The sequence below is a fragment of the Mauremys reevesii genome, linkage group 7 (assembly GCF_016161935.1).
Source record: "Mauremys reevesii isolate NIE-2019 linkage group 7, ASM1616193v1, whole genome shotgun sequence".
Taxonomy (NCBI): Eukaryota; Metazoa; Chordata; order Testudines; family Geoemydidae; genus Mauremys; species Mauremys reevesii.
This window is the reverse complement of record NC_052629.1, coordinates 64,433,208-64,447,772: the sequence shown is the minus strand read 5'-3', so window position 1 is coordinate 64,447,772 and position 14,565 is coordinate 64,433,208. Positions and strand designations below refer to the sequence as shown.

The 14,565-nt window shown below is 52.5% G+C and overlaps 2 protein-coding genes across 3 annotated transcripts in view; one reads left to right on the top strand and one right to left on the bottom strand.

The window, feature by feature from the left end:
- The window catches only part of ADAM8 (ADAM metallopeptidase domain 8), a 97,722-nt gene extending 93,902 nt beyond the window's left edge, over window positions 1-3,820 (top strand). The window contains exons 22-25 of one of the 2 annotated variants that reach the window (XM_039481657.1): window positions 355-423; window positions 1,204-1,254; window positions 1,688-1,798; window positions 2,103-3,820. In XM_039481657.1, coding sequence (XP_039337591.1) covers window positions 355-423; window positions 1,204-1,254; window positions 1,688-1,798; window positions 2,103-2,150 — 279 coding nt within the window. In that variant the 3' untranslated portion in view covers window positions 2,151-3,820. Of the gene's footprint in view, window positions 1-354; window positions 424-1,203; window positions 1,255-1,687; window positions 1,799-2,099 lie in introns of both variants that reach the window. The other variant, XM_039481656.1, reaches the window with a different exon arrangement.
- Window positions 3,821-4,793: 973 nt separating this feature from the next.
- LOC120368654 (erlin-1-like) overlaps window positions 4,794-14,565 on the bottom strand; it is a 57,723-nt gene continuing 47,951 nt past the window's right edge. Inside the window, 5 exon segments of the mRNA XM_039480938.1 lie at window positions 4,794-10,705; window positions 10,707-10,844; window positions 11,116-11,195; window positions 11,579-11,668; window positions 12,977-13,068. Coding sequence (XP_039336872.1) covers window positions 10,433-10,705; window positions 10,707-10,844; window positions 11,116-11,195; window positions 11,579-11,668; window positions 12,977-13,068 — 673 coding nt within the window. The 3' untranslated portion in view covers window positions 4,794-10,432.

Here is a 14,565-nt window from a genome sequence, read left to right as displayed (position 1 = left end):
GAGCCTTTGCGGGGATGGGAGAGGGAAGGGGCGGGCAGGTTATACCCTGCTGCTGCTCAGCTCCCTTGGGAGTAGCAGCCTGTGGGGAAGGGCGGCCAGTGCTGCACATGGCACTAGGCTCTCTGCCCTGGCCTGCCCCAGTGAATGCATGAAGCGGGAAAGGCTCTAGCATGCGCTGTGACTCCCTCTTGTTTCATGTGTAAATGTGGGCATGTGAGTAACTGCTCCCCCACTGAATCCCAGCACAGGCTGCCATGTGCTGCTGGCCTGGGAACTGATAGGAGAGCCACAATTTTCATTCAAAGAGGACAGCGAAACCTTAGGTTTGTTTTCTTTTCTCTGCATTTGAATTAGGTTGGAGTTAAACCCAGTGTGGCACCTCCCCCACTGGTCTCTGCAAAGCCCAAACCAGCTTCTGGCGAGGTAATGCTGCTTCTCACCAAGCTTTGGAAATGTGCTAGCGGGAACCCTGACTGGCAGCATCACCATCGCTGCTGGAGGCTGGTGCTGGACATCAGATGCCTGCGGGCCTGCCCAGCATGTCACCTTCCTGCCTGAAGCCACCCTCAGCAAGGCTTCGGGCCCCAAGACAGCATGTGCTGCTTGGGGGTGCCCCCTGCCCTCTCCTGCCAGGCCCGTTGCAGTCCCCCGTGCTGTGATCCCACCACCCAGAGGGGGTGTGATGACCCCCACTGCTCCTCCCGGTGCAGTGCTCCAGAGCTCTCTCTCCCATTACCCAGGCCCATGTGGAGCTGTCAGGGGGAGCCAGTGGGGCAGCATGTCCACAGGCCAGCCCCTAGCCCTGCAATGTTGGTGGGTTGCGTCTCAAACACCCTTGGCACCTTCCAGGGCATCTGCCCACCCCCTGGCACAGAAGCCCCCTCAGCCAAGGTCCCGGCTAGGCTTCTCCATGATGCTGAAAGCCTGAATCAGCACAGTTCAAACACTCCCATGGCCTGTGGCCCCATCAGACACAGAGCCAGGCAGGCTGTGTTACTTGGCCAGAGCCTCACGGCCCTTCCTTCCCAGCAGATCGGCCTTGTTCTTTTCATGGACAATGTGGCCCATGCTCTCATGCCACTGGACCCACCAGTACTTTTGCTGAGCCCTTACGGCGGCGCTGAGCTGTGCTAGGGGTCAGAGGGCACCTGGCGGGAGTTGGTTTGGGACTGGGTGACTGACTGTATTGCACCCTGTTGTTAGGTGAAGCCGAAGCCACCGACCCGGCCTCTCCCCGAGCTGAGAAGCAAACAGGTGCGTCTCATCCTGGGTCCTCACATTGGCCTTTCTGCCCACTAGCCACTCAGCTCTTACTTCACAAGTAGGGGATCTGCGTGCACACACCTCTGCGCCCCCGAGTGCAGTCACACACACCCTTTCCACCCCCCCAGCTCCATGACCAGTACTGAGGGCTCATGACTGTCTGAGGGGGGGCAGCCCACATAAGAGCTGGTGGGCATTATCCAGGTGGCTGTGTGCCTGCCAGAGTCAACCCTTGAATGGGCAGCGTGGTGTGCTGGGCCTGTGGAGGGCAGAGGCAGGAGTACTGGGGATCAGCTTTGCTGCATTCACACCACCACAGTGACATGGCCTGACTATTCTGATAGCAGCAGTTTCTGGGAGAACAGCCGATGCTGATCCCAAACGTTTCACATTAAAGAAATGCTCTTTGTCTTGCTCTTGCCAGCATAAGGCAGATAAGCTGAATGGCTGTAGCATGGAGAGGACCAAATTGTCAGCTCTGCCTATCCCACCTGCCAAACCTGCTGCCCTGACGTGTCAATCCAGCCAGCCCCAGGTGAGCCCAGCTCTGCATGTCTGCAATCAGATTGGCTATTGTGTTACCCAGTGGGGCTGCGGGGTTCCCTTTGCCTGGCGAGGCTCCCTGCTAGGTGCTGGGGTGTCTCACGCCCTGCTCCCTCATGGGCTAGTCAGGCTTTGTTTTGTTTTATAGTGGCTGAGCTGTTCCTCCCCATCCTATGCAAGTGAGGGCACTGGGCTGGGCCAATGTGCCACGCTCGCTCAGTCACTGTCAGGGTGGCTCTAGCAGCGTCCCAGGACTCAGCCCCCTCCATGGCTCCTTTCTTTCTGTTTTCCAGCAGGCTGCTTCCTTGAAGGTGGCACTGAAGCCTCCAGCTTCACAGAGATGACCCAGACTGTGGCGGCTGGGACAGCGAGGCGTGGCTGGCTCCAGCGTTTTGTCTAGAATGATTGAGCATTTCTGCTTCTTGCTTAATGGTACTCAACTCGCTTGGCAGAGTCTTCCTTCAAGGTGTTGAGTGTTTACATGAAATGCTTGACTCAGCTGTGCCTTAACACAGATGCTGTGGCTGCACAATACAGCAGGGCTGGCCAGCAATGGCTGCTTGGAGGCCAGGGGGGCGGCTCACACCAGCAGATGTAGGGAAACGTTCTCAGGTTTTTACTAGTGAAAATGCAAGGCCTTCCCAAAAGTACAAATGAGGGACACGCCTCTCAGAGTCCCCCTCTTCCCTCCCTGCAGGCATGGGGGGGGAGAACTGGGGGAATAGTTCCTATTTCCATGCCATGTATGATCTCTAGCAACGAGCCCAGGAGATCATTGTGTCATGGCAATGCACTGTCGAGACCACACATCCTAGCATGGAACGCATCAGCTAGATCCAGGGGCCTAGCTCCAGTACTGCAGGCTGGCAGCTGTGATCTCTGCCCACTGCACCCCCCACATTCTCTCCTGGAATCATGTGGTGAACACGTAGCAAACATGCCCCACTCCGGTAGGTGATCCAATTCAGCAGCCAGGCTCGGGTTGTGGAAGGCCATTCTAGCAATGGCCTCTTAGGTAAGAGAGGGAACCTTAGTGCGTTCAGAGACTGTTTTTACCCAGCCCCTAGTGCCTGAGCCCAGCCAAATGGTTTTTCTGACAGACACACAACCAGGAGCCTGGGCTGGCTGCCCAGCCCTCCATAGGGCCTCTCCTTACAGGCAAAACAACTGTGACAAGCTGCCAGCTCAATTCCCTCAATGTCTTAAGTGTCAGTTCCTACTATCTGCAGCACAAACCCTGGTATGACACTTTCCAGCCCCGTCCTTCCCCAGGATGAACTGGGACTCCTGCCTGGAGTTGGCATTTGGGGTTGGCAGTAGCCACTCTCTCCCCAGCAGAGCTTTCTAAAGCCGCAGGCAGTGCAGTGCATTGGTGTGACCAGCTCCTGCCAATGCAGGAACCAGTGTTTTACAGTGTCCAGCGGGTAGCAGCTAGGATCCCAGAATTTCCTGCAGTAACTTGGTGCCACAGTAATACATGCTGCACTGAGCAAACAGCCTCACCCACCCAGAGCACATCATGGTCAGCTGGTGTTTTCAGTAGGCCTGAAGCTTGTTTTGGGTTATTCTGTTGGCAGCCAGTGTATTTTATCATTTAAATTATTGTCTGAGTTATGGTCTGTCTGAAGGGCCAGTCTTAAATGGTGGGTTTTTTTAAATCATGTTAATTAAAGGTATTCAATGTGACCTTTTCACTCAGCGTGGTGGTAAAGCTGATGCTGCTCAGTTTGATGAGTTGAGTCAAAGGCAGTGGTAACAGTCAAAGTTGCAGGCCAGCTTGGTGCAGGGTGTTTCTATATGCTGGCTGGGGGAAGGGTTGAGCAGTGACTGCTAAGGGAGGTTGGATTCCCATGATCCCTTCCACCCCTGCATGTGTCTTTGGAGCGCTTGGGGCACAGATCCAACCCCTAGTCTTTGTCTCCATCATGGTCTTGAGGGCTTTAGTCTAAACTCACATTGATTGTACTTTAGAGCACTGCTGTCCTAGGGCCCAACCCTGACTTCACAGGCTGTCACTGATTGCATGGGGGCCATAGGGCAGGAGAGGGTATAAACACACAGCATTGCCTGCTACTTTAGCAGCAGCAGCCATACAGTGGCTCTCCCCTCCATCAGTTACTGACAAAAGTTAGAGGTAAATCTGCTGCTCTGTGCCCCACCTGCAACTGGGCAGATTCTTCACTTGTCCAGCTGCCCAGGGTAGGCCTGTGCTCACAGGAGGAAGGCTGCATCTCTCGCCTCAATATGCAGGTATTTAAGCTTCTAACTTCATCTGGTTTCCATGGAAGGCAGGGGAGTCTAAATGTCTTTAGGGGCTCCATTTTTCAGCAGTGAGAAAGCACTGCAGATAGTGCCTCTCCACACCCCACCATGGATGTGGCCCTCTGAACTAAACAAAACAGGTTTGTTTTTTCAGCAGCTGTAGAAGGTAGGACTAAGAATGGGAGTGAGCAGGAACTAGGGCTTTGTGTAAATGGACTTGGACTGAACAGGAGGGAGATTGAAGCTGCTCTCCTACTCCTACTCCTTAGCTTTAACCCCTTTGCAGTCCCCCTGGCCCCCACCCTTCACTCAGAGACAGGAGGCGCTAAGCTCCCGGCCGTGTCCTTGCCTTAACACCAGTGACAAGGAGGGCCCCATGCTGGCCACAGCTGCTTGGGAGCAGGGTTATGTTTGATGCGAGGCAGCCTGGGCTCTATCCCCTTGCCCTGGTGCATGTGCAGAGCAGATGGTCTTGGAGCTGTGGGAGGATGGATGCATGTGTAACAGCTGTGACTGCATGGCAGGTAACGATTCTCCACATGGCCCTCAATGCTCCACCCTCCTAGAGCCCACCAGTGGGGAGTGCTAGGTCTGGAGCAGCCCTGAGCTTGGGGAATCTTTCCCTCTGAGACCCTCACCCCCAACCAGAGGTCCCACAACAGCCTCTAGCTGCAGCAGGAGAGCAGGGGCTGAAGGTAGGTGTTGGGCTATACAGCTGCTGTGTACTATCAAAGACACTCAGGGAGTATTTTCAATAGGGAAACCTAGACAGGCTGGAAAATGGGGGTGGCTGATCTGTTCATGCTTTTTGTGCTGAGCTGGGTCTTCCCCTGAGTTTGCAGAGGGTGAGACCACAGCTGCCTGCTTTCACATGACTCTGAACTCTGGTGGAAATGCTGGGTGGGAGACATGGTAAGAGGCAGCCTAGTCCCAGCACAGGCAGGAGGATGAGGGCAAGGCAGCCACTCACTACATGGTATCAAAATAATTTTATTCTTATCCAAAAAATTAACATTTTGCCATATAAATTGTGAATAATTTTTAAAAAAGTAAATTCCCCAGAAGGTTGTCCAGGTCCCAGGGCACACCCACCCTCAGACACAGTCCAGCAGCTTGTGGAGGGAAAGTTGTTTATGATCTCAAAACATTAACACTTCAAAATTCATTTTCAAACAAGTAATTTCCAGCCCATGAGACCTGTAAGAATTCAAACTGTAATGCACAATGCTGATCAAGCTAACTGTCTCACTTATGACCAGCATGTCATGGACAGTATTTTAGAGTAGGTAAAAGTGATCAGAATGTGGAGCCTAAAACATTGGTTAAGAAAACAGGAGATTTCTGTCTAGTGCAGCAATTACTGATCAAGTATTGCCAAGGGACAATGAACCCTTGGGACCATCCTCAAGCTCTCCTTCAAGAGAAATGTACAAAAAGCAGAACGCACCAAGCAAGGGAGCGTGAGTAGCTGATGCATACATTCCAAGCCAGATAAAGAGCACATCTAAAGCCCAGCTGGGCTGTACAGGCCAAGTCCAGCCTGCAGCTCCCTCCTTGGCAGCAGACTGAGGCCCCAAGTGAACAGAAGTTTGGGAGGATCATTACTGCCCAGGGAGCACCTGCCCTCTTGAAGAGAAGAGGCTGTTTTCTGTAGGCACCCTGAGTCTACCATCACCCATTGGCTGTAGAGCCGACCATGCGCTTTTGTGCACTGTTGCCTGCCTCCTGGAGCTGGAGAAGTGGGCCGCTTACAGCAACGGATAGGCCTTGTACACCCAGCCACCCGAGAGAGTGCAGGGTACCCCCTCATCCCTTAGACACCAAGCTCCCACTCGGCCTCAGGCAGTGACAACTCTGTTGGGCACAGAACCCTGCTCACAGCTGCCAAGCACCAGTGCCTGCAGCAGACTTTCAAACAGCTGGAGCAGATGCTTGTTCAGTCAGAGCTTGTAGGGTTTGTACTTGTGACCTTGCTCTCCTGCCACAGTGCAGCCCCCCCCCCCCCCCCCCGAGGAATGAAGGTTAGTGTAGCCCACAGCTGGAAAACTGGACAGCTCAGAACTTGGACTGGGGCACAGAGACCTTAAAAGCAGATGCTTGGCCCTTGGCTGGGATGCTGATACCAAGCTATTAGCTGATGGGTGCTTAGCAGCCTGGGGAAATAGGAGGGCACAGAGAGTGATTCCCTGGGGACAGAGTCAAAGATGTCAACCAGTCTAATCTCCTGCTAGCCAGCAGTCTCAGCAGGGGCCTGAGCCAGACTAAACTCCCCTCTCAGCCCTGGGGCAGCAAGAGAGACATTTGGCCTGGGCAGAGGAGAGATGATGAGGGCTCAAGCACACTGCAGCCAGCACCTGTTGCCAACAGGGGACACCCCCCGCCACACACACACCAATTTTGGCCTGAGCCCAAGAAGTGATGTCTAAGTGAACTGATTTGTGTGAACAAGGAGAGGCACAGCCTGAGCAACTTGCACTCCCTTGCTCACATGGCCTATTCAGCCCTGCATTAAGGGGTTTGCCATTGTCCGACATTTGGCTACAAACACTCCTGGCTTGAGCCACATGTCAGGAACTGGCCACTGGGAGGAGGGTTACATGGGAAGTATGGATCAGGATGGAGGCAGGTGAGACAAGCCTCTCCCTTCTAAGGATTCTTCCATTCCAGCAGCCTTGTTTGCAACCTGGACATTGGATAGGACAGCTACTTTAGCCAATAGCAGTTAATTGGCTGAGGCCATGAGCACAGGACACTGACTGTCCTTAATCCAGGCATAGCAGGGAGCAGGAACTGGTTACTCCTCAAAGCCATCTCTAGACGGCAGTGCCCAGTACAGTGTGGGAGACTGGAAACTGTCCCCATTTTAAGCTGAAGGAAATCTCTCAATCAGGCAGAATCTTTCTAAATGCAAGAAACTAAGTTTAAACCATCATCACCACTGACATCACCTGGAACAGCATGACCTGTCCTATGACCCATTCTGTCTTGGTAGTCTCCTCCCCCGTCACCTCATCCCCATTACACAAATGCAGAACATGGCTACAAAATCAATTTCTTGCTTCATCGCTGACTCCATCTCACCCAGTCTGCCCCTCCACTATCTCCCCTTTCACTACCAAATCTAAGATAAGCTCGTCTGCCCTATTAAAGGCCCTTCCTGACCAGTCCTCACTCCAAACCACTGACTCAGTTATCTTTTACTGCCACTTGGTCCAATCTTCTTCCTGGCCAGTCCTTGCATAGGAGTACCTCCCCAGGACCACCTGCAGCCACTACAGCACTTTCCCTCCAATCTCGGCTTTGCCGAGTGGCCTCTGCAGCACTCATCAAGGGTGAGACACTAAGTGTGCTGTGGCTGCTGGTCATTACAGCAGGGGGCTCAGGGCCATCTCACCTAGCAGACCAACAATAGAGCAGGCGAGTTCTCCCTGGCCAGGATGCAGATTCAGAGGCTGCTATTTCAAACTCTCTGACAAGTCCACCTGGCCACAGGCTGCTTGGCATGCCTGGCTTCTCTCCACGAGATGCTGGAACTGCCAGGGGGCTGTTGGCAGGACTGTGCCATTCAACTCAGCATGGAGCCAGCAGGGTGGGATGAGCATGTAGACTCCAGTTCTGGTGGATGAGCCTGCTCTTCTCCCACCCTATCACAGTGGGGCAAGGGGCCAACGTTCATCTGTCCTCACCCCAGAAGCTGCAGGAGTGCACAAACTCCCAGCCAAGACCAGCCCTCTCTGCTGCTGCCTGGCTCCAGGAGGCTGCATGGCATTTTAATCCTCAGGTGGCTAATTGTTCCTTGGTTCCCACCTTAGCTGGGCTCTAAGAGACTGGCAAAGCAAATGCTGACAGCCCAGTGCACAGGGCCTTCCCTTCCTATGGGCACTAACTTGAAAGTATCTGGGCAAGAGAATACTCTAGCTGCAGCAACTAAATGGGAGCCACGGGGTGCACCCCCAACAGCTGACAAGCCAACAGCAAAGTGGATTCAGAGCAACAGGTCTGTAAAGCACACCGTGTATTCATGCTGGGACACATCCTCCAAGAGACACATGCTGCACTCCGGCTGAACAAAGCAAAGGCAGAAATGCTGCAGAAGGGGCAGTGGGTTGAGAACAATAGCTAGCTCGGGTGAGAATCACATGCTGTAAAGTAGAAAGGGGGCATCGGTCCCCCAGGGGCGCGAGGCAGCACAGCATGGGAGCAATGCTTAGGAGAGAACAGCTGTTTGGCCACATGAGATCTACAGACACGAGGAAGAACAGAAATGCCAGAAGCAAAGCTCCAAGCCTCAGGCCCTGTCCACATACAAATTGTACCACACTCACAGTAAGACAGAGCAGGCCAACTCCCTAAGTGTGGCCACAACTATACCCAGACAAAGGAGGTTGGGGTGGCATTGATAGTCCTGCAGAGGAAGGGGAACCTTCACAGCAGTGTAACAGCGCCCACAAGAGGGCTCACACTCATTTAACTATTTCAACTGGGGAAACACTCCCCCTCACCGCCCCAAGTAAAATAGTTAAATCGGCACAAAATCAGTGTGTGGGCCAGTCCGTGGTGAGAGCCCTGTGCCCACTCAGGAGGCCATCAGCAGGTGCTAAGGCATATTCAGGTTTTTAAACCTTGAACTGAATACTTATTAGCATTCAGGAAAAAATACAGAGCACGTTCCCAGACAAGCTCCAAGCCCCAGCTCTGGTCCCCTCCCCAGGCAAGCCCCAGCTCCATGCTCAACTGCAGGGCAAGATGCAGGTACCCAGCATCTCTGGGAAGCACTCACAGGGCTGAGTTGGCTGGTGCAGCCCATGGAGCCAGCAGGGTGGGACAAGCATGTAGACTCAAATTCTGGTGGATGAGGCTGCTCTTTTCCAACCTTAGCAGAGCGGGGTCAGGGCTAGATGGAAGGCAAGACATTCTGGAACCAATCCCAGTGATCTAAGCCCCACCCCTTCACACACACTCCAGAACTTAAAAAGGAAGTGTCTACACAACAGTATGTGAAATACCACCTGAACAGTGGCCCTACCATTGAAAAGGAGGGGAGGGGAGGAGACTACACTAAGCACAGTTAGGAATTCCCCCCACCCTAGGACAGTGGGTCAAGGGGCAGACAGCAGATGCAGCACAGTATCCCCAGCAGGGGGCTTCCTTCCTGCACTGCTAGCAGGCTGCGTCCCAAGAAGCAGCGCTGCTCAGTTGAGGACATTACTTATGGTCAAAAATGCTGACAGACAATGGGTTGGGCGACAGGAGCTGTTCACACTGAGCACCTGCTCTCTGGGGAAGCGACAGTACTTCAATCAAAAACATAACACCTCCAAATTAAACGACTCCAGTCGGGAGCTGCTGCTGCAGAGCTCCCACCGCAGAAGCTCAGCTGCCTGATGCTGGCACCCTGGGCAAAGCTGCAGAAGTGGTGGAGCAAGACTGAACTGAAGCAGCAGGTTGAGCCCATTCCTTGCTTGGAGGCAGAATGAACACTGGGCCAACCCAGCACCAGAGAGGGGGCAGCAGGACAGCCAACTGAGTCCCTCCTCTGTGTGTGTGTGTGGGGGGGGGGGGGCAGGACTTTGCCACAGACCTAGGAGCGCTGTCTCCTGCATCTGCACTTGCTCTCCTCCCTTTGTCTGCCAGATGCAGAGGTAGCAGCCTCCCAGGGTGAGGATGCAAAGCTAACTGGAAGGAGGCTGGAAGGGGGTGGCAGAGGTGTATGTGGCCAGGGCAGGTTTCACAAGTCTGTCCCCTTGTCCTCAGTACCTGGCGCCATATGCTGCCTGCTCCTCAATCCGCATCTTTGGCTGGGAGGAGACAGAGCCCAGCTAGCGCAGCATTACCATTATAGAGTAGTGCCGAGTTCACAGCAGTTAGTGTTGCTAGATACAGAAAGGACTAGAGCTATATGGTTCCTATTAAAAGAAAAATAAAAAAAAATCTACTTGCCACCATAACCATCCTAGCTGGGCTTCTGGCATCTAGGGAGCTGAGCAGGTGTGCATGGTGAGGCATGACCCAGATGAAAGTTAGTAGCATTTTACAAGAAGAAATTAAGTTTACGTCTAGATGAGTGACAGGCCTAAGAGCAGTATGAGGGAGGTTAACGAGTCGGTCCAGCCTCAGGGTGTGGGCAGCAAAACTACCAGGCTTTCCATCCCACTCGCCCAGCACCCTCGAGGGCCCCTAGGCCAAATCTCTGGCCACAAGGGTATTGCAGAACACAGGCCTTCTAAAGAACTGCACCTCCTGCAGAAGGCTCCCTGGCTTCTGTCCTTTAATATTCCAGTATAGGCAGGTTTAAGTACAGGATTGTCCCTCATTCGGAAGCACCAGCTCAAACAGGGAGTGAGAAAAGGGAAAGGCAGAGCCCTCAACACAGCTGTTGCTTAAAGAAATCAACCCAATTGTCACATCTGTGTAGAAAGAGGCTGTGTGCGCTGTGTCCGCCCCACTGGGGCATGGCAGAGGGCAGGCAACGCCCCTGTAGCACACTAGGGAGGACGCTGGTCTGCATGATGCAGCCCCTTCTTCCAGAGCTTGCTGAAGCTTTTCCACCTCTTGCATCAGCCTGTGCTCTCTGGTTTTTTGAGGTGGCTTTCCCCAGAGAGTGCAGGATCCTCCTTTGAAAGGAGGCTGGCTTCTGGCACGGTCCTCACAGCCACATGTTTGAAGGTGCAGGAATCCCAAAACATGCTGGGGATGCTGTTACCAAAATACAGCTTGCTGTTGGCAGCGATGGCCTGATACTTCTTCAGCTCCAGATATGCTGGTGTGAGTTTCAGCTATACAGAGTGAGAGAGCAGATCCCATAAGAGGCAACGTTCTCATGCAGACATCACTGGATTTATCCCCACAGGTCCCCTCTCACCCCACACCCAGCAACGGGGGTTTGTGGTCAAGATTTAAAACCCTGCATCAGAAAACTGAATTGATATCAAATAAATCAAACCTTCCCATATCACTCACCATTTGGAGCCCTCCTCTTCCTCGGTGGAGCAAAGAGACTAAGCAAGTCTAAGCTTTGGGTCACTTTGTTCCAAACACTCCCCATACCTTGTTAGAGTCAGCCATTTTCCGAGCCGTGTAATAGTCTGCATCAGCTTTTGTTCTCTCTCTTGCTAGCAAAACAGCATCTAACAGCAAGAGACAGTCAAACAGAACAGAGCATTAGAACTGCAATAGCAACATTACTACAGGCCCCCTGGGACTGTGACGTAAGGCAATCACTGGCTGTGCCTGGTCACAGCCAGGCTGAGCAACACACATGTCAGGCAATGAAGAGCTGGCGGAAAACACTCGGGGAGAATTCACCCTCACAGTTAAGAGCTACAGTTGTGTGAGGTTTATTATTTGCACTGTGATAGCACCTAGGATCCCCAGGCTGAGGTTTCTCCTCCACCCATAGTTACTGGAGGTGCAGGGGTGCCTCTTGGAGATCTTGTGCTAACAGCTAGCGTGGGGGGGGCGGGGAAGGGTAGGGGGAGAGGAGAAGTGTCACTACTCAAGCTCCAGTTACCTTCAATCTCCGAAATTCTCTTCTCTACTTCCTTCTCCATAAGCTTCTGTCGATAATGAATCTTGGCCACCTCAGCCGCCTTCTCAGCTTCTGCAATTACAAACAGCAGCTCAGACAATACCAGCTCAAGCACCTGTGGCCACAGCATCCCAGCTCAGTCATGTGGACAGTAGTTTTGAATGGACTGCACTGGATGTGATTGCTGATGGTAACAGGCTCAGTACCAGGCTATCCCTACAGCTCACTTCTTCCATCCCCTCAAGGTGCTTCACAAATTAACAGTGTTGCATTTGGGTGACACCATCAGGAAACACAACAGTGATGGGTTGTAGCACCACAGTAATTCCACCACCTTTCACGCGGGTAGTGCTACCAGTAATTTATGGCCTACAAACTTCCTTGGTGTGGAGACATTCAGCCTGCAGAGCTCAGCCACTTTCACCAGGACAGCTTGTGACTCCAGTCCGCAGGACTGATCTGGCTTACAAGTGTCCCCAGTGCAGTACACAGCCCCATCCCGAATGCCCTTACAATGTACTGAAAACAAACTGTTTAGTGATGCAATGCGCACACCTTGGGTAGAAGCCAAATAACTAAGAACTTCATTTCAAAAGGAACATCTCCAAGTTCTAAGCAGCTTCCAAGAGAGGGGTGTTGAGAACTCTAGCGAGCTTCTAAGTCCCTGTCCTGCACCACAATGCAGCACTTTACAAAAGGGAATCATTCATGGAAGTGGCATATGCTCCCTGAACTAGAGTTGGACAGGGCCACTGGGGCTGCTCTCACTTCCTTTCCAAAAGGGCCAGGCGATACTCCGTGACCCCCAGGAGTAGGCCCTTGGGTTTACAACTCCTCTGAAAGATGGCCCCTCCATCAGCACAGCATCCCTAACGCCACATGGGGGACTGGGGTCAGCACAACACAAATTGCATTGACATGACGAGAGACTAGACCTACCAAAGTTAAACAAATGGCTTCATAGGATAATGTGCTTCTGCACCATGTGTCCACTGGGCAATAACAGGCCCCACTGTATCATCGAATGGTCAGAAGCAGCATCAGCACAAAAACTGGTAGCCAGTGCACCGACTGCTGCAGGGCACAATACGTCCTTGCAATGAGGTGCTCAGAGGTCTGCTGTCTCCAGTGAGGGAGTCAGTGCTGATTCAGAGGGAGGAGCCTCATCTACTGAATCATCAGCTGCAGGATTTACCCTGGATGTCTCCCACCTGACTAGTGACCTAGCCTGTTCCTGCTTGGCTAAGGACAGCAGACTGTCAAAAGGGCCTAGCTGGGATGTTCTGTCCTAGTCCACTCCAGTAAATAGCTTGTGAGAAGATGAAATCTGAAGACACTAGCCCTTGGAAGTGCTTGTGTGTCAATGACTCTTCAACATACCTATGAGAGCCTTCTTCCTCTCCGTCTCCGCCTCCTTCTCCACAACCTTTTGCTTCTGTGCTACTACGAGCAGTTTGGTCTTTTCAGCCTCCCTGCACCACAAAACAGTTTGCAAGTGAGCCTTCAGGGTGTAGATTTAGAATAAACACAGCCCGCAATGTCACCATCCCAAAGGGGAGCAGTTGAGTGCAGGTGGGATAGACACGGAGTTGCAGATACAGAACAACCAGACAGCATACAGACGAGTATGCCTGGGGGATATAGGGTGAACTGCAGGTTTACTTTACTTGTTAAAAACTCCAATAAACTGGGTGCAGAATTGGAGCAGCTCGCTTGCGTATTTGGGATTTTGCTTTTGCTCCTTGGCTTTTTTGTGCTGCCCTTAACTGGTGGTCGCTGTGTTACCACAGGCTGCCCTTGGAGTCCAATGTGGAAGTTAATCTCTTAATATTCATCATTTAAATCAGAAGCCAGTTAGAGGGATTTACTCCACGAGACACAACTGGAGGCCAGCTGACTGCTTGAGCAAAGGGGAGGTTCATAGAATATCAGGGTTGGAAGAGACCTCAGGAGATCATCTAGTCCAACCCCCTGCTCAAAGCAGGACCAATCCCCAGACAGATTTTTGCCCCAGATCCCTAAATGGCCTCCTCAAGGATTGAACTCCCAACCCTGGGTTTAGCAGGCCAATGCTCAAGCCACTGAGCTATCCCTCCCCTCTTGCCCAGTACAAGCTTAGCAAGGGAAGGAGGAGTTACTGTTTTAAAGATGGCCCTGAATGGTCCTCTGCACATGGGAGCCTCATTACATGGAAGCACTGAATTCATGAAAGGGATGGAGTGCAGAAATACCTGCCCTCTGCACCTACAATGATCTAGGGCATCAGCCAGAAGAGTCTGATGCTGTATCCTGCATGAGAAAGTCTTGCTGCCAATCCTGAACCAAACAGCAAGGGTGGCTTGTAATTGACATGACTTATGGGTGGGGATTGCTAGGAAGTGTATCCTAGACCACTGCAGGCTTTACGGATCAAAGACCTGCACCTAGAAACAGGCAGCCAGTACCTGGGACAGGGCACTGAGCTTAAACAAGTACTCCGCTCAAATGACAAGCTACTGCATTCTGCACTAGCTAGAGCACCACACGGCTTTTCCGGGACAGCTCCAAGGTAGAGCACACTGCAATGATAGAGCCTCTGCGCCGGAAGGGTCAGTTACCCTGGAAAAGATGCTTGCAGCTGTGCCACCATTGTCACCTAAGAAGCAAAACAGCCAAGGCTCCCTAACGACCCCAAGACTAAACCATGTCCTGACAACAAGAGGGCAACACCTCTTCAGTAGAGAGTACTCTCCATTCCTGGCTTTCAGATGTGAACCTGGGCAAATCAGCATCACATCCGTGTGACCAAGTGGAGCCAAAGCCAGTTAGCTCCCTTCCAAGATAACCTGCTTCAACTCTCCACTCCACTATTCTACCAAAAAGACAGCATGCTACCCTGTGTGAGGACCTATGATGTCACTGCTTTGCATTCTTGTGCTCTCTGCTAGCTGTGGTAGATGCAATTAACAGCCCGCCCAAGCACTGAGTAT